This window comes from Ovis aries, chromosome X, assembly GCF_016772045.2.
Source record: "Ovis aries strain OAR_USU_Benz2616 breed Rambouillet chromosome X, ARS-UI_Ramb_v3.0, whole genome shotgun sequence".
NCBI lineage: Eukaryota > Metazoa > Chordata > Mammalia > Artiodactyla > Bovidae > Ovis > Ovis aries.
Window position 1 is genome coordinate 43,386,001 of NC_056080.1, and position 20,500 is coordinate 43,406,500.

Genomic DNA, 20,500 nt, shown 5'->3' on the forward strand with positions numbered 1-20,500 from the left:
CACCTCAGCCTCCTCCCTTTGACCCTTGGACTCTGGCCCACCACGTTGGCAGAGCCTAATGGAGAGAATGGGGATTCAAAGTTGCATAAGTGGATCCCCATTTTCTCCAGATCTTTCGAGTGGGATCCCTGGAACCATCGGCCACCAGGCAATACCCTGGGCAGAGAGAGGATGGGTGCCAAAGGTCTACAGGCACTGCGGTCCCCTACATTCACCCCCCAGGAGGCCCCCAGTTCTTGTCTCCTATACTGTGATTTGGTTTTTGACTCTGAGAATACTTCTTATTCAACTGAGTAAAGCACAAGGCTGTAAGTAATTATATTGACATTATAATATAAGTAATTATATTATAGCAAAGAGCTAGAAAAGACTCATTGTGGAAATATAAACATTGATGGTAACTTAACATAAAGCTCCCCCTCTGCCACTGGGGACTTGTGGGGAGGCGGGGGAGCAGGTCAGTGGCATTCCCTCCCTTTTTTTGATTTCATCTATTTCCATGATAGGATCTATTAGTTCTTACAAAAAGACCCCTCAGACTGATATTAATCTTTCTCTGCTTAGAATGTCCTTGTTAAAGGTAGCTTTAAGAAAATGCAGTTTTTACCTGGGATGCTGATACAAGACAATGTCCTACCTTGCTTTTCTCTTTTGGAAAGGAGAAAAGCCCTTAATGTTTCATATATACATACATATATATATATATATATATATATACATATATATATATATATACACACACACACACACACACACATACACATACATACATATTCATGCTATATATTTTTTTATATTAAAGTACAGGTGTGCACTGTGTTTAAAAATGGAGCCCTAATTACGATAGCTATTGTAAACTGTACACTGACTGCATCTCCTATGGGCCACATAGAGCTAAGCACTTAAAACAGATTACCGCATGTAATCTTCACAGCAACTCTCTGAAATAGGCACCGTTGGTACTCCCATTTTACAGATGAGGAAAGGGAAGGCACATGTCAAGGCCCCTCAGCTTTTAAGGAGTCAAGTTTCCTGGCCAAGCTTGCTGGTCTCCAGAAATTTAACTGCCGTATTACTGAGCCCCTCACCTGAATTCAGTGCTTTTGAAGAGCTACCCATTCCTGGTACTGTGCGAGTCCAAGTTCCTAATGCTGCAAATGGAGAGGTGGTGTGGCAGCCCCGGGGGGTGCTTCCCTGGCCTGCCCTCAAGAGAGACCACGCAGAGAGGAGTCCTGTTAGCAAACAGTCCCCTGCTGCTGCACCTTCAGGTCACTGGAGTGCTGCAGCTTTCAGAGATTCACCCAGAGGCCACAGTCTCCCCAGATTCTTCCCATCCAGTGATGGAGCAGGATGGAGGCACCAGAGCTGGGCCATTACTGCCTGACATGGGATTTCTCTGGTCCGTAGTGTGTGCTCTGGGGCTCCCTGTGAGACTGGCTCCAATGTGTCTGAGGTTCTTCTCATCCCCATCCTCCCTCCTTCCCTCTCTATTCTCAGGAGTCAGACCTACATCTCAGTCTCCCCACTATTCCTGCTCCCTCCTTTATCCTTCATACAGATTTCCCTCAATACATCTCTTGCACATATCATTCTGCCTTAGGATCTGCTTCTCAGAGGACCAAAACTGATCCAGGTAATATGTTGTACACAGAGACTGATATTAGCAACATCTCCATGAGTACTTGACATGAAATGAAATGGAATTGGCACTGAATCTATATAATTGGCACAGAAGTATTATTATTTACAGGCAGACATTGAAAATAGTTTATAGATAGATTCTTCAATAGTAGGCCATGGTTCTGAAATACACATGCTGGCACATGGAATTCAGTTCAGTTCAGTTGCTCAGTCATGTCCAACTCTTTGGGACCCCATGAATCACAGCACACAAGGCCTCCCTGTCCATCACTATCTCCCGGAGTTCACTTAAACTCATGTCCATCGATTCGGTGATGCCATCCAGCTATCTCATCCTCGGTCGTCCCCTTTTCCTCCTGCCCTCAATCCCTCCCAGCATCAGAGTCTTTTCCAATGAGTCAACTCTTCACACGAGGTGGCCAAAGTACTGGACTTTCAGCTTTAGCATCATTCCTTCCAAAGAACAGCCAGGGCTGATCTCCTCTAGAATGGACTGGTTGGATCTCCTTGCAGTCCAAGGGACTCTCAAGAGTCTTCTCCAACACCACAGTTCAAAAGCATCAATTCTTCGGTGCTCAGCTTTCTTCACAGTCCAACTCTCACATCCATACATGACCACTGAAAAAACCATAGCCTTGACTAGACAGACCTTTGTTGGCAAAGTAATGTCTCATCTTTTCAGTATGCTATCTGAGGTTTGTGACATTGTACAGCAGACAGGAATCAAGACCATCCCCATGGAAAAGAAATGCAAAAAAGCAAAATGGCTGTCTGGAGAGGCCTTACAAATACCTGTGAAAAGAAGAGAAGTGAAAAGCAAAGGAGAAAAGGAAAGATATAAGCATCTGAATGCAGAGTTCCAAAGAATAGCAAGGAGAGATAAGAAAGCCTTCCTCAGTGATCAATGCAAAGAAACAGAGGAAAACAACAGAATGGAAAAGACTAGAGATCTCTACAGACACCAAGGGAACATTTCATGCAAAGATGGGCTCAAAAAAGGACAGAAATGGTAGGGACCTAACAGAAGCAGAAGATATTAAGAAGAGGTGGCAGGAATACACAGAAGAACTGTACAAAAAAGACCTTCATGACCCAGATAATCATGATGGTATGATCACTGACCTAGAGCCAGACATCCTGGAATGTGAAGTCAAGTGGGCCTTAGAAAGCATCACTATGAGCAAAGCTAGTGGAGGTGATGGAATTTCAGTGGAGCTATTTCAAATCCTGAAAGATGATGCTGTGAAAGTGCTGCACTCAATATGCCAGCAAATTTAGAAAACTCAGCAGTGGCCACAGGACTGGAAAAGGTCAGTTTGCCAATCCCAAAGAAAGGCAATGCCAAAGAATGCTCAAACTACTGCACAATTGTACTCATCTCACACGCTAGTAAAGTAATGCTCAAAATTCTCCAAGCCAGGCTTCAGCAATACGTGAACCGTGAACTTCCAGATGTTCAAGCTGGTTTTAGAAAAGGCAGAGGAACCAGAGATCAAATTGCCAACATTTACTGGATCATCGGAAAAGCAAGAGAATTCCAGAAAATATCTATTTCTGCTTTATTGACTATGCCAAAGCCTTTGCCTGTGTGGATCACAATAAACTGTGAAAAATTCTGAGAGAGATGGGAATACCAGACCACCTGACCTGCCTCTTGAGAAACCTATATGCAGGTCAGGAAGCAACAATTAGAACAACAGACTGGTTCCAAATAGGAAAAGGAGTACGTCAAGGCTGTATATTGTCACCCTGCTTATTTAACTTCTATGCAGAGTACATCATGAGAAATGCTGGACTGGAAGAAGCACAAGCTGGAATCAAGATTGCTGGGAGAAATATCTATAACCTCAGATATGCAGATGACATCACCCTTATGACAGAAAGTGAAGAGGAACTAAAAAGCCTCTTGATGCAAGTGAAAGAGGAGAGTGAAAAAGTTGGCTTAAAGCTCAACATTCAGAAAATGAAAATCATGGCATCTGGTCCCATCACTTCATGGGAAATAGATGGGGAAACAGTGGAAATAGTGTCAGACTTTATTTTTGGGGGCTCCAAAATCACTGCAGATGGTGATTGCAGCCATGAAATTAAAAGACACTTTCTCCTTGGAAGGAAAGTTATGACCAACCTAGATAGCATACTGAAAAGCAGAGACATGGAACTCATCCACACTTAAAGTCAAGGTTTTGTGAACATATTTTCAGTGAACAGCATTGTCATAATAGTACTTTCAGTAATAGCACCCATGTGCCATCTCATTTCAAATGGAAAAACTTGTGGAGCTCACTGTTGCCAATTTGTCCTTGGAGTCTCATTTAGGCCTCAGGTGGCCCCTGTTATGGGAAGTTGCAACCCCAGCAACTATCGGGTTCCCTTGGGGTTTCTGTTTGTTCAGGTCTTGGCCTTCTTTGCAGGCCTGTGCCAATTAACTGAGACAGCACAGTGTGTGGCACCAGGTTTTCTTCCTTTCAGACCACTGCTCAATTTCTTTCTGAAAACATTTTCAGCATCAGCAGAAAACCCAGGAAACTTGATTCAACCCTGGGCCTGCCTCCTGCCTGTGCCTGGCATCCGTGATGCTGGGCAGCAGCAAACCCAGCACATAAACAGAGGAGACCAGGCCCTGGCCTCTGTGATGGGACCTGCGGCCAAATCATGCAGATCCATTATTCATGCCCACATGTGTGAATACACAATGTAAAATTGGTTGCAAGGCAAAGAAGAAAAGGCCTGGAGTAAGGAAAACACAGACTGCAGAGTGCTGAGAGGCGAAGGCAAGAATTATACCAAGTGAGTTCACCTTATCTGAATGCCTCTCCATGTAGTTCAAGGTATACTCATCAGCATTGACCAAAAGAAAGAGGTAGCCATTCACGTCCACTTTGGCTCCAACATACAGCTCCTCAGCCTTGATATATTCTGAGAATTCACTTTTAAAGACTTCTTGTCCAGGCTTCTTAACACGAACTCTTTTTAAGAACATCCCTCCAGTATACCCTGTAGAAAAGGAGAAAAGAAGTTAATGAGTAGGTTTTGTTTCTCAAAGAACCAGACAACTTGCCTTTAGAGATACTTCATGCTCAGACACAGACCACAGCTGTGAACTTGTGAACTCATACTATGTATAGTCAGTCTTTAAGGGAAGAAGAATGAGGCAGTGGATGAGAAATGAGACTTCTAGGTGAGTGTGTAAGGAAGAAAAGTGGCATGGCATTCCAGCCTTTTCTTTCTCCATCTTCTCCCTTCCCAATCCAAACACTTAAACATTTAGCGAGGACTTGGTCTATGTCCAGAAGCATCCTGGAAACTGAGACAACAGGAACATCTTCTCAGCCTGCCTGAACTGTATCAGGTAAAAAATTTCTCACCTGAGTTTATTTCCACCTATTTGTCCCAGATGATGTCTTATACACATCTTCTGACATACAGATGAAACGTAAAGATGCCCCATTTCTGGAAAGGTGTTACTTAATTGAAGATAACTATAGGAGTTCCTTTAACTCTTTGTTTCTACAGGCAAAATATTTAAATAATGCTCCATTCTTTTTTTTTTTTTTTTTTTTTTTACTTCTCAGAATTCTCATCATTTCCTCTGCCCTTTTCTTGGCATTGTTTGGGTTTTGGCAAGCAGTGACCAGAGCTGAATGTGGGACTCCACTATCTTCTAACTGATACCAAACTGAAATCTCCAACCCTGTGGATATATCCTGGGACCAGGTGAGCTCTGGGGAGCAGCTTCCTGACGCTTTTACCACATTCAGAAACCAGAGGTGGTGGAAAGACATAGGCTTTGTAGCCAAAGAGAGCTGGAGTCCATCCTGGTTCTGTCGCTTGCTTGCTGGATGATCTTTAGGAGTCATTTAATCTCTCTGAGCCCCTCCAAATTCTTGCTGGTAAATGGGAATAATATTTGTGGGGGGCTATGAAAATGTACTTCTCAGATTGCTGGCTGTGGGGAACATAGTTGACAGAAGGCTCCAACTGCTATGTTCTGCAATCTATCCTCAGATTTGTGCCAAGGTCATGCTTCCCACAGGCTGCTGCCAACGCATGACTGAGCAAGGTAGGCAGACTAAGGCAGGCAAGATGGGAGCTCCTCGCACTGGTGACTCTGGCTCCAGAACGCCCAGTCAGCCTTGCCAAAATTTTAAGACTTTCACTGTGGTCTAAGACCTTCCCTTTTCCTCTTTCCTCTGTCCTTCACAGGAGTCACACACACACTGCAGTCTGACAGTGCTCCTGGCCTCTTCTGGCTCCTGCCATGTCTTCCCTCACCCGCCATCTCCCTAATAAATCTCTTGTACCTCATCCTGGGCTTTGCCTCTTAAGGACCTAGATTAACACAAGACTTAACCTCATAAAAGTCTTATAAGGATAACAGGAGGTACTCAGCCAGGGCTGTTGTTATTACCAGCAAGCTTCTAGTTGACTGCTATCACCCTGTTTTATGAATGCTGCAATTTGTTTAGCCATATCATCCCTACTCTAGATGTACAGAGGTGATTTTTTGACTTTCAGGAGCATGACTTTATAGGCATCCCTATTTGACTTCATATTTTAAGGTCCATTATTCATATCTGTATAAGTGGAGCCTGACTTACTTATACAAATTATTCGTGATTCATTGTGTACTGAGCGGCTCCTACCAGCTCATAAGGGCTGATAGTTTAATGTTCAGAGATTTGGAAAGCCAGTTGTTAGACTGTTGGTTGCTTGAAATTAGCCATGGTTTGGGTATTTACATCATGGAAATTGACAAACGGTACAAAATAGAGCTTTTAAATTTTTTTCAGAGAGCCGGTTAACCAGTACACCACTGACTATTCTTCCCAAAAGTGTATCTTCAGCATTGATAAAAATTTTAAACATGTTGAGACAAAGGATAGAGCCCTACAGTTCCATAATTTGCTAAGTCAAAATCAATAGCTTTCCTCAGCAATGGCCACCCTATCAGTGCACTGCAGCAAGGCCATCCCATGGGCCTTGGTGCTGGAACCTTGGCACCAGCCTCAACAGCCAGAGGGAAATAGACTCTGAAGATTAAATTTGTTAATCGGGGATTCTTGTCTTATTTTGTAAGTGATATTATCACAAATACAGATTTTATTCTTGTCTTGCTAGCTGTACACAGAATTTGTGGCAGCCAGACCATGATTTTGAAGCCACTGGATTCCACAGAGGTGCCTCAGAGACCACAGAGGAAGTGGGGACAGTGTCAAAAAGGAGGTGTCCTGAATCCCCCAGTCCTCAGCCAACCAAAACTACTCCTCTTTTACCATTTTATATGTCTGGGTTCCCATTTAAGAGGTCTTTGTAAAATGAACTTTTAGTGGTTAAAGAAAAAGAAAGAAAGCCACTCTTTTAGATCATAGGCTACAAAAATGAGATTATATTATATAACTTTCAACATGAAGAGACAGTTCACTGTTCTGAGGAAATTGCTATGGGTAGTATGTCTCTTACCTGAATTCCTCTCTACGGGTTCAAACACTGAAATTGTGTCATCACGGAGAAAATATGAAATAACAAACATCCTTTCCGCATCAGCACATTTGTGTGTGATTAGTTTTGCAAAAAATCGGAGTATATTGCTTATGTTGCCATAGCTAAATGGAAGAAAAATTGAAGGTTATAGCATTATATAAGTAATCTTTTGCATATTACATATGTAAAAAATCCTGCAAAATATATGCCATTTTTATTGATATATAATATTAGTTTCAGGTGTATGACACAACGATCTGATATTTGTATATATTGCAAGATGACCAACACAGTTAAGTCTGGTTTACACTCATCACCACACTTAGCTACAAAAATTTTTTTCTTGTGATGATAGCTTTTAAGATCTATTCTCTCAACAACTTTGAAATATGTACTATAGTATTATTAACTACAGTCACCATGCTATATATCACATTCCTGTGACTTATTTATTTTATAACTGAAAGTGTATACTCTTGACCCCTTTTACCCACCTCCCATCCAAGTGCACTATGGTTTTAAGACAGGGGCATAAACTCTCAGAGGTTGGAAAAAAAAGTTCAACCATTTTCTTATTAGGGCTCTAAATCTATATGCAGAGACATATTCCCAGTTTATTAAAATATCTCTTATTCTTTCAAAGTTCTCTTTCAAAGAGTTCTAAACACTCTTTTTATCACAATAGACCCAGCACTCAGAAAACATTTAGCATTTTCCCTGCTTGTGATCATACCACCTAGACTGTTCAGTCTGGCTTTCTGGGCCATTAATAGTCTGGGTTCACACACACACACACACACACACACACACACACACCCATTTGTCCAGGTTAACACAGGGGAAAACGTCCAGGGTAACACATTGGGAAAACGTACCCAAAACAAATGTCATAAACACATTGCTCAAACCATCTGCATTAAATGGCTGTTCTCTGCTCACAAGTTGGACAATAATCACAGCAACCATGTCAGCTAGAAGCACTGCGCCTGGGCCTTGCTGCGCCAGGAGGCAAGAGTTTGTGCTTTGCCAGTGCCTGAAGCAACCTCCCCACTTCACTGCCCACTTTCTCAAGCCCATTCCTTATTTTTCCTCCAACCTCACATCGTCTCCTTGCCAAGTCACTCTCCCAGTTCCCCAGCAGCCCCCTAACTCCCTTCAAGGGAAAATTTCCCTTTTCCCTTTTAAATGCTATATTAAATATGACAGACCTTTCATAACACTTATCACCCATATCATAAGTTGCTGTTACAAGTCTCTTTTCTGAGGGCAAGGACTGCATCTTATTAATCGTTGTCTAATACAACATTTTTTTTTGAATTCTAAGTACTTAATGTATGTTTGTAGAAAGTTGTTATAAGATCCATGTAGATTGGAATTTGCACTTAGAATTCTATGTGTGAATAGAATAGTCTTGAAGACTGATGATGAGATCAAATTCTAGAACCTAAAGTTCCCCAAATTGACTGCCTGGTTATGGAATAAATTAATTTATGGTGTGTCAGCAGAAGTATGTCTGTGGATATTAGCTAGTGAAAGGTGGTGCTGTGCTATGCTTAGTCACTCAGTTGTCTCCAACTCTTCGCAACCCCACAGACTGTAGTCCTCCAGGTTCCTCTATCCATGAGATTTTTCAGACAAGAATACTGGAGTGGGTTGCCATTTTCTCCTCCAGGGGATCTTCCCAACCCAGCGATCAAACTCACATCTCCTATATCTCCTGCATTGGAGGTAGATTCATGACAAACACTAAACTCTTTGGGAAGGCTCTGATAATCAAAATCAATACCCCAAGGAAGAACAGAGTAAAATAAACCATGTACTTCATCCCTTCCCTGTCATAAGAGAGGTCCTCACTTTCAGTCTCCAATGCCGAAAATCATTCTTTCCTTTCGGTCACAGTGATTTATAAAGAAACAGACCAAAAAAATATATATTTCTGATTTGCAGAGGCAGAAGGTGTTTTTCTCTGTCCAAGGAGGCAGGATTGAAAAAGCATGGCTCCATGATTCCCAGCTTGAGGCCTCAAGTGAGATGGAAAGTAGCAATTTGGAGGCTAGCCCCAGGGCAGCCCTGGCAAAACAGCCAGACCTCCATAGCTGTTTTCTTAGTCCCTAGTTTCTCAGGCTTCAGACAGACCTCGTACAGCACAGGGAAGGGACAGCTATACCTTTTCGACCATCTTTTCTGGTACATAATTGGATTTAAAAGTAACAAACAGATTTGGTAACCGCCCCCTCTCATGAAAGACCATACTTTTACAGATGCCTGAAATATCCTTGAAACAACTGAATGAGGTCTAAAGTCAGGCCAAATGAACACAATTGCAAATTTAGCCTCTTAGAACTTACATAAATTTACAAATGTGGATGTTAAGTATGGATTTTTAATGTTTAATATGCCTTTTTAAACGTAATTCTAGTGTTTTAGACAGCTTATCAACCAGGAATACAATCTACTCAAGCAAAATCTTTATCTACACTACAATCTGTAGGTGTCCTCCAGTCCATGGGGTCGCAAAGAGTCGGACATGACTGAGCGACTGAACTGAACTGAACACTACAGACTACTCAAGCAAGATCATTCACAAACGTCATGTGTGAAAGTCACACGGGGAGCTTGTTAAATATACAGAATCCAGAGTCCCACTCCTAGAGATATGGATTCAGTAGTTCACTTGCAGCTCCAGAAACCTACATTTTTAATAAGCTCCCCAAGAGATTCTGATGAAATCGTCCGCAGAGCATGCTTTGAGAAACACTTGCAGGTTATCTTCAGATATTTCTTTGACTAATAAGCTAGTTATCAAAGTTCTCTAAACACTCTTTATCACAATACACCCAGCACTCAGAAAAAATTTAGCATTTTCCCTGCTTCTGATCATATCACCTAGACTACTCAGTCTGGCTTTCTGGGCCATTAATGGTCTGGTTCAGACACACACACACACACACACACCCACACACACACACACACCCCTATTTGTACGACTGCCTATAACACACTCTCTACTCAAATCACATAGTCACTTCACCTAGCGCCCCACACTGAGCGCCCCTCACTTAGCGCCCCACACTGAGCTATATCCAGCCCTTTGCTTTGTGCCATCCCCTCCCCCAGGGTACACTCTCATCCTTTCTTATGCCTGTCCAGAATCCTGCCCATCCATTTGGGCCTCAACCAGTAGAGCTCTCCGTGACCATGGCTGCCTACCCAGCTGATCACCTACCTACTCATGCCTCCTGTACCAAATATTACCTGTGACACCCAATTTAGCATTGTATAGACTTGTATCCTTGACTGTTTTTTTTTAATGTGTTGGTCTCAAAACAAATGATAAATTCCTAAGTCCAGCAGCTATGTCTTAACCTTTTCTCCACACAGCCCAGAGTTACCTATAATCATTGTCTTGAATTCTTCTCTTGACACAAACCTACTCTAACTACAGTCTTTCTCATCTCAGTAGATAGCAACTCCATCTTTCCAGTTGGAGAAATCTTGGGAGTCATTTTTATCTCCTGTTGTATCCAATCTGCCAGGAAACCCTACTGGTTCAACCTTCAAAAATATTTCCAGAATCTGCTATTTCTCACCATTTTCATGGCACTCACCCTGATGGAGCCATCATAACTTTTCTCTTGGGACTACTATAGTCTTGTTTTAACTGGTCTTTACTTCCACCATTGCCCTTCTACACTCTAAGCTCAACACTGTGTCTGGAGTCATTCCTTTAATACATAAATCAGATCAAGTCACTTCTCTGTTCAAATCTCCCAATGAGTCCCCTTATCACCGGAAGTCAAAAGAATCCTTACAATGGTCTGAAAGGCCCTATGTGATCTGATTGCCCATTACTTCTCTTAATCTGTCTACCCTGCCTGTTACTCATCTTTTCTATCCTTGTCAGCTTCCTGCCTATTCTTTGCACATCCCAAGCCTGCTCCTTGCTCACCATCTTTACACCGACTGTTCCTTCTGCCTAGTACAGGTTTCCTCTCCTCAGTAAGGTCTATCCAAACCACACTGTTTAAAATTGAAACCAGCGTTTACTGTTTGTAGATTTTTTGATGATGGCCATCCTGACTGGTGTGAAGTGATACCTCACTGTAATTTTCATTTGCATTTCTCTAATAATGAGTGATGGTGAGCATCTTTTCATGTGTTTGTTCACTATCTGTATGTCTTTGGAGAAAAGTCTGCTTAAGTCTTCCTCCCACTTTTTGATTGGGTTGTTTGTCTTTCTGGTAGATGTCCACTGGCAGATTAATGGGTAAAGAAGTTGTGGTACATATATATTAATACAATGGAATATTACTCAGCCATAAAAAGGAACACATTTGAGTCAGTTCTAATGAGGTGAATAAACCCAGAGCCTGTTATACAGAGTAAAGTCAGAAAGAGAAAAATTTTATATATTAATGCATATATACGGAATCTAGAAAAATGGTACGGATGAACCTATTTTCAGAGCAGGAATAGAGACACAGACACAGAGAACAGACTTTGGATATAGCGGAAGGAGAGGGTGGGACAAATTCAGAGAGTAGCACTGACATATATACACACTACTGTGTGTAAAACAGATAGCCAGTGGGAAGCTTCTGTATAACACAGGTTGTCACAAAACACCGGCTGCTTTGTGACAACCTGGAGGGGTGGGGGGCATCCTGGAGGAAGAGCACATATGTGTTCTTGTAGCTGATTCACTTTGTTGTATGGCAGAAGCCAACACAATATTATAAAGCAGTTAACCTCCAATTGAAACTACTTTAAAAATTGAAACCCAGGTTGCTCCTCAAGCCTCACATTCTAAGTTCCCATTTATTCTCTTCATAGCTACCTTCTTAATTGTTTTGTGGCACTTTAATGCCTTCCATACACTAGAGAATGTACTTACATATTATCTTTCAGTTCAGTTCAGTCGCTCAGTCGTGTCCGACTCTTTGCGACCCCATGAATCGCAACACACCAGGCCTCCCTGTCCATCACCATCTCCTGGAGTTCACTCAGACCCATGTCCATCGAGTCCGTGATGCCATCCAGCCATCTCATCCTCAGTCGTCCCCTTCTCCTCCTGCCCCCAATCCCTCCCAGCATCAGAGTCTTTTCCAACGTGAGTATTATCTTTATTGCTTATTATCTACCTCCCCTAGCTAAAATGTAAATTCTATGAGGGCAGGGCTCTGTGTCAGTTTTGATCCCAAGCCCCAATATCAGCGTCTGGCACACTGAGGGTAAATGACTGGCTCACCCAAGGCTACATACATAATAAAAACCTTAAAGATAGCTATAGCTATAGTCTTATGGTTAGAAAAGACATGAAGGCTTATTATTACTAATGGGAAAGTGGAAAATAAATGACTGCTGGAGACAACAGATGGACAATATCTGAAACAAGTCAGAGATTAAGATTAAATTGTGAATCTTTAGATGCTATATGATTATGAATAGCAAAAGTCTGGGATAACATCCTTTCTGGTAGGAAGCCATCCATCTCTTCTACCCAGCATTAACAACTAAAAGGGTGAATGTTCATTTTATTTACTCCCTTATTTATCATTACTCTTCTCTTATGGAGAAAATATTTACTGAATCCCAAGTACACAGCCAGCACTGTTCTAACTCTAAGAAAAGCAATAAAGCCAGTCCTGCCTCAAGGAGCTCTGGGTCTATATATGTAACTGCCACACACCATGATATGTACAGATTCTGGGGCAAAAAAGGTGAACTCCAGGAGTTGATTTCCCTGGGTTCAAATCCTACCTCAACTAAAAATTAGCTGTGTGAGATTGGATAAATTGAATAGACTCTCTGAGCCTCAGTTTCTTCATGTGAAGAATGGGTACAATACTATTTTCTACTTTATGAGGTTGTTTTGAGGATTAAATGAGATCAAGTATTGTAGTTAGCACACTGTAACCACAAACTACTTTTTACTAGTAATAATATTAGAAGTATGATCAGCAGAGTATTATGAGCACACAGAGAACAAAATAACTAATTCAGCCATGTGCAATGAGAAAGATATTTTTCTGGTTCTCCCAAGTCAGCCTGGACAATCTACCCAGCAGGCACCACAGTGAATTTTTACCCAGACAATAAAAGTCTTCATTCCATCAAAATAAAAACCTCATATGCTTTGATCTGAAACTATCTCTCTCCAGTGACTCACCATAGATGACTGTTAACCTCAATCAACAATGAACACAAGTACAATTTTAATAGCAATATATATCATCAATATATGTCTTGTGTGTTGCACGTCTCAATTCACAGTTTATTTATTTGCATTAAGAAACTTTTCTTTGTATGCTTTGTGAGATCATCTTCCTAAGGTTCTCACGGTTTGAAAACCTTGGGTTATTCAAACTCATGTGTAAGTCTCCAGCTGAATGTGCCAGTTTCTATGGAAACAAGGTCACTGTGTGGGAGGAGCTTGAGAGAAGAAGCGTATTCCTGGCACAGAATGAGCAATGGACAGAAAGAAAGGAAATTAGAGCTATTCATGCCTGGACCACCGTTCTCCAGCCACAACAGCATGACAAGAACATGGAATGCTGTCTATAGTCAGTGCTCTGTGGACAAGTTGATGTGGTGCAGACAGAAAAAGACACTAAGGCAACTACTCACAAGGAACACTGTTCCCACTGGATTCCAGAAGCAACACCCTGGATCGTGTTTCATCCTGTGTATTTATAAGAAAAATTCCCTCTCCTTTTACAATAGGGACATTCTTCCTGCCCACCTCCTTCGGGTGGTTGTCCTTAAAAACAGCAGTTAGTGAAAAGTATCCATCAAAGCTATGGTTTTTCCAGTAGTCATGTACAGATATGACAGCTGGGACCATAAAGAAGGCTGAGCAATGAAGAACTGATGCTTTCAAACTGTGGTGCTGGAGAAGACTCTTGAAAGTCCCTTGGATTGCAAGGAGATCCAACCAGTCAATTCTAAAGGAAATCAAACCTGAACATTCATTGGAAAGACTGATACTGAAGCTGAAACTCCAATACTTTGGCCACCTGATGCAAAGAGCTGACTCATTGGAAAAGACCCTGATGCTGGGAAAGATTGAGGGCAAGAGAAGGGGACAACCGAGGATGAGTTGGTTAGACAGTATCACCAACTCAATGGACATGAAATTGAACAAACTCCAGGAGACTGAAAAGCAGGGGAGTCTGGCATGCTGCAGTCCATGGGATCACAAACAGTCAGACATGACTTAACGAGTGAACAACAACAATCCATCAAAAGTCCTGCCCTGCAACTTCACCATAAATACTGCTATCTACAAGGGAGGATGGAGTATGAGTTGGTGTCCCTCTAATGTGATCCGAAATTAGTGGTTCTCAAACCCTGGTGCCCATCACCAGAAACCCCTGGATGTCTTGTTAAAACACAGAGCCAGGCCCCACCCCCAGAGACTGGGCCTCAGTAGGGGACCACACTTTGAGCAGTATCAACTCTGAAACTTAAAAACAAAACTCCCAAGTCCTTACAAATAAAAGATTACTTCTTAAAAGACAAAGGACATCATGTCAAGGCAAATGCAGCCTTTCAGACACTACACAATTCTTAACGCATTTTTACCATGTTTACCGTGATACCAAAACTGTTCCCTCCACCTCAAGATATTCTACAATGGCATCTCATGCCACTGAATTTGATCAAATTCAGGGTGATGCCTTGTTGTTTTCCTTCTCCTGCTCTTACTCCATGTTCTCTTTATCTTTTTTCTCTTTATCTTTTTACTCCATGTTCTCTTTATCTTTTTTCCCCTCACATAGGACTTCAGTGTTTAGTCTGCATCCTATTCAAGCCTCTGCAACATTTTCCCAACCCTCTTCCTCCTCCTACCACAACTTCTTTCTCCAGGGCTCCATTTCCTACAGAAGCAAAAAGTAGCCATGAGTACTACCACATTATACACTTGACTCAGGGGCACATTTTTCCTCACATATATTAGGAACAATTTTGAAAGTCCTTCTTTTGAAATCATATTCCACTACATAAGCAATCTGTGGTTACTGAACTCAACCAAGTCTCTTAAATTAAAATCAATTAACATTCTACAAAACAGTTATAAATCATGGAAGCCACTACAGCCTATGGGCCAAATACAGCCAGTCACCTGTTTCTATATGGCCTGTGAGCTAAGAATGGTTTTTAGGTTTTTAAATGGTTGAAAACACTCAAAGAATAATACTTTCTGATATGTAAAAAATATATGATATTCAAATGTCAGTGTCCATCAGTTCAGTTCAGTTCACTCAGTTGTGTCCGACTCCTTACGACCCCATGAACCGCAGCACACCAGGCCTCTCTGTCCATCACCAACTCCCGGAGTTCACCCAAACCCATGTCCATCGAGTCGGTGATGCCATCCAACCATCTGATCCTCTGTCGTCCCCGACTCCTCCTGCCCTCAATCTTTCCCAGCATCAGGGTCTTTTCCAATGAGTCAACTCTTCACATCAGGTGGCCAAAGTACTGGAGTTTCAGCTTCAACATCAGTCCTTCCAATGAACACCCAGGACTGATCTCCTTTAGGATGGACTGGTTGGATCTCCTTGCAATCCAAGGGACTCTCAAGAGTCTTCTCTAACACCACAGTTCAAAAGCATCAATTCTTCCGTGCTCAGCTTTATTTATAGTCCAGTTCTCACATCCATACATGACGACTAGAAAAACCATAGCTTTGACTAAATGGACCTTTGTTGGCAAAGTAATGTCTCTGCTTTTTAATATGCTATCTAGGTTTGGTCATAACTTTCCAAGGACTAAGAGTCTTTTAATTTCATGGCTGCAATCACCACCTGCAGTGATTCTGGAGCCCAGAAAAATAAAGTCTGACACTGTTTCTACTGTTTCCCCATCTATTTCCCATGAAGTGATGGGACCAGATGCCATGATCTTAGTTTTCTGAATGTTGAGCTTTAAGCCAACTTTTTCACTCTCCTGTTTCACTTTCATCAAGAGGCTCTTTAGTTCTTCTTCACCCTTCACATAAGGGTGGTGTCATCTGCATATCTGAGGTTATTGATATTTCTCCCAGCAATCTTGATTCCTGCTTGTGCTTCTTCCAGCACAGCGTTTCTCATGATGTACTCTGCATAGAAGTGAAATAAGCAGGGTGACAATATACAGCCTTGATGTACTCCTTTTCCTATTTGGAACCAGTCTGTTGTTCCATGTCCAGTTCTAACTGTTGCTTCCTGACCTGCATATAGGTTTCTCAAGAGGCAGGTCAGGTCAGGTCTGGTATTCCCATCTCTTGAAAAATTTTCCACAGTTTATTGTGATCCACACAGTCAAAGGCTTTGGCATAGTCAATAAAACAGAAATAGATGTTTTTTTCTGGAACTCTCTTGCTTTTTCCATGATCCAGCGGATGTTGGCAATTTGATCTCTGGTTCCTCTGCCTTTTCTAGAACCAGCTTGAACATCTAGAAGTTCACGGTTCATATATTGCTGAAGCCTGGCTTGGAGAATTTTGAGCATTACTTTACTAGTGTGTGAGATGAGTGTACCTGTGTGGTAGTTTGAGCATTCTTTGGCATTGCCTTTCTTTGGGATTGGAATGAAAACTGACCTTTTCCAGTCTTGTGGCCACTGCTGAGTTTTCCAAATTCGCTGGCATATTGAGTGCAGCACTTTCACAGCATCATCTTTCAGGATTTGAAATAGCTCCAGTGGAATTCCATCACCTCCACTAGCTTTGTTCGTAGTGATCCTTCCTAAGGCCCATTTGACTTCACATTCCAGGATGTCTGGCTCTAGGTGAGTGATCACACCATCATGATTATCTGGGTTGTGAAGATCTTTTTGTACAGTTCTTCTGTGTTTTCTTGCCACCTCTTCTTAATATCTTCTGCTTCTTGCTAGGTCCCTACCATTTCTGTCCTTTATTGTGCCCATCTTTGCATGAAATTTTCCCTTGGTATCTCTAATTTTCTTGAAGAGATCTATAGTCTTTCCCATTCTATCGTTTTCATCTATTTTTTGCATTGATTGCTGAGGAAGGCTTTCTTATCTCTTGCTATTCTTTGGAACTCTGCATTCAAATGGGTGTATCTTTCCTTTTATCCTTTGCTTTTCACTTCCCTTCTTTTCTCAGCTATTTGTAAGGCCTCCTCAGACAGCCATTTTGCTTTTTTGCATTTCTTTTTCTCAGGGATGGTCTTGATTCCTATCTCCTGTACAGTGTCATGAACCTCCATCCATAGTTCATCAGGCACTCTGTCTATCAGATCTAGTCCCTTGAAATCTATTTCTCACTTCCACTGTATAGTCATAAGGGATTTAATTTAGGGCATACCTGAATGGTCTAGTGGTTTTCTCCACTTTCTTCAATGTCAGTCTGAATTTGGCAATAAGGAGTTCATGATCTGAGCCACAGTCAGCTCCCAGTCTTGTTTTTGCTGACTGTATAGAGCTTCTCCATCTTTGGCTGCATAGGATATAATCGATCTGATTTTGGTGTCGACCATCTGGTGATGTCCATGTGTAGAGTCTTCTCTTGTGTTGTTGGAAGAGGGTGTTTGCTATGACCAGTGCATTCTCTTGGCAGAACTCTATTAGCCTTTGCCCTGCTTTATTCTGTACTCCAAGGCCAAATCTGCCTGTTACCCCAGGTGTTTTTTGACTTCCTACTTTTGCATTCTGGTCTCCTATAATGAAAAGGACATCTTTTTGCCTGTTAGTTCTAGAAAGTCTTGTATGTCTTCACAGAACCATTCAACTTCAGCTTCTTCAGCGTTACTGGCTGGGGCATAGACTTGGATTACTGTGATACTGAAAGGTTTGCCTTGGAAACGAACAGAGATCATTCTGTCATTTTGAGATTGCATCCAAGTACTGCATTTTGGACTCTTGTTGACTATGATGGCTACTCTATTTCTTCTAAGCGATTCCTGCCCATAGTAGTAGATATAATGGTCATCTGAGTTAAATTTACCCATTCCAGTCCATTTTAGTTCACTGATTCCTAAAATGTCGATGTTCACTCTTGTCATCTTCTGTTTGACCACTTCCAGTTTGCCTTGATTCATGGACTTAACATTCCAGGTTCCTATGATATTGCTCTTTACAGCATCGAACCCTGCTTCCATCACCAGTCCCATTCACAACTGGCTGTTGTTTTTGCTTTGGCTCCATCCCTTCATTTTTCCTGGAGTTATTTCTCCACTGATCTCCAGTAGCATATTGAGCACCTCCCGACCTGGGGAGTTCATCTTTCAATGTCCTATCTTTTTGCCTTTTCATACTGTTCATGGGGTTCTCAGTGTCCATAAACAGTTTTATTGGAATGTAGTCACACATTTGTTTATGAATTATCTATGGCTGTTTTCATGCTACAATGACAGAGCTAAGCAACTGTGATAGAGGCTGTATGGTCTGCAAAACAGAAAATATTTGTATCTGACCTTTTAAGAAAAAGTCTGATGACCCTTATTCTACACCATTTCCTAGGGATCATCTTGAGGAGATAGATATATATGGAAAAGCATATATATATATATATTTACATACACACACATATACATGGAAAGCCAATATAGATTGGAGATAATACAGCTTTGGGGGCTTCCAGATGACATATTAAAATAACCACTCAGTGTGAAGATGTGGGGAACAGAGAACCCTTGTACACTGTTGATGGGAATGTAAATTGGTGCAGCCACTGTGGAAAACAGTAGCATGGAGGGACCTCAAAAAATTAAAAACAGAACTACCATATGACACAGTAATTCTACTTTTGGATATATATATATACACAAAGGAAACAAAATCACTGTCCCCAAAAGATATCTGCACCCCCATGTTCAATGCAGTATTATTTGCAATAGCTAACACAGGGAAACAACACGTGTTCACTAACAGGTGTATAGATAAAGTGTAAAAAATACATATATATATATATATATGTCACACACACATATATATATGTCATACACACACACATATATATATATATGTCACACATACATGGGGCTTCCCAGGTGGCACAGTGGCAAAGAATCTGCCTGCCAATACAGGAGATGTAAGAGACACAAGTTTCAATCCTTGGGTCAGGAAAATCCCCTGGAGCTGGAAATGGCAACCCACTCCAGTTCTTGCCTGGGAAATCCTATGGACAGAGGAGATTGGAATGCTACAGTGCATGGGGTCGCAAAGAGTCAGGCAAAACTGAGGACAGACACACACACACACACACACACACACACACACACACACACACACAGAGTGGAATATTATTCAATCATCAAAAAGAAGGAAATCCTGCCATTTGCAATAGCATGGATGAAACTTGAGGGCATTATGCTAAGTAAAATAAGTCAAGAGAAAGACAAATACTACATGATCTCACTTATATGTAGAATCTAAAAAAACAAACTCATAGAAACAGGGATCAGACTGGTGACTGTCAGAGGCAGCGGGGTGGGGAGTGGATGGGATAATTGAGTGAAAGTGATCACAAGGAACTAACTTTCTCCTATAAGATAAATAAGTTCTGGGAACATAACATACAGCATGATGATGACAGTAAGTAATAATGTATATTTGAAAGTAAGAGAGTAGAGCTTAAAAATTCTCATCACAAGAAAAAAAAATCGAACTGTGAGGTAATGGATGTGAACTAATCTTATTGTGGTGATCATTTTTCAATACATACGTATATCCAATCATTATGTTGCATATATTACACAATGTTTTATGTCAATTATTTCTGAAAAAACCTGGGGAAAAAAGTAAATAAAATAGCCACTGATGTAAGAATCTGTTAATACTTACATATTAATCATCTTCATTAAAGTTATAACAACATGTCCCTGGACTTGAAATCAGATAAATTAAGTGTCATCTGTTTTGTCATGAGGACAATATTACAAACCCCACATACATTTGGGAAAAATCAGATTAAAATAACAGTTCCCTCAAGCACCTGTCAAATTCCATGAACTTCTTGAAGTTCCTCTGATGAGGTGTGGGCATAATGCCTATGCAGGAGCGAAGAGAATCCTCTTCAGAACCGAAGCCGGTATAAGGTGGAAATTTCCTTTCTATTTTTGGAGGAGGTGGGGCCTTGCATGGAATCGAGGTAAAGTTCTCTATAACAAAACAAAGGCAGATGAAACATCAATATTTTTTTTTGCCCTGATTATGGATGTTTTGAAAGGTTTGTTATGTTTTCAAGATGAACATGGAGATCTTTGTAGACTATTTTAAACTCTTTCAAACAAAACACAGCAAAATCCTGAGAGGGTAGGTTTCAATCATGTTTACAAAAACCACAGAACTCACTCAATAATCACCATTGGTTCAAAAGAAAGAAAGAGAGAGAGAGACTGAGTGTGTCAAATAAGTAAATATTTATCTT

General features: G+C 41.2%; 1 protein-coding gene across 3 annotated transcripts in view; it reads right to left on the reverse strand.

Moving 5' to 3' along the window:
- The window catches only part of EFHC2 (EF-hand domain containing 2), a 238,237-nt gene that overhangs the window by 94,041 nt on the left and 123,696 nt on the right, over positions 1-20,500 (reverse strand). For all 3 annotated transcript variants that reach the window (XM_060407404.1, XM_027963069.3, XM_060407403.1), the window contains exons 8-10: positions 20,066-20,231; positions 7,105-7,247; positions 4,442-4,638 (exon numbers count right to left, since the gene is read on the reverse strand). In XM_060407404.1, the coding sequence (XP_060263387.1) occupies positions 4,442-4,638; positions 7,105-7,247; positions 20,066-20,231 (506 nt within the window). The remainder of the gene's footprint in view (positions 1-4,441; positions 4,639-7,104; positions 7,248-20,065; positions 20,232-20,500) is intronic.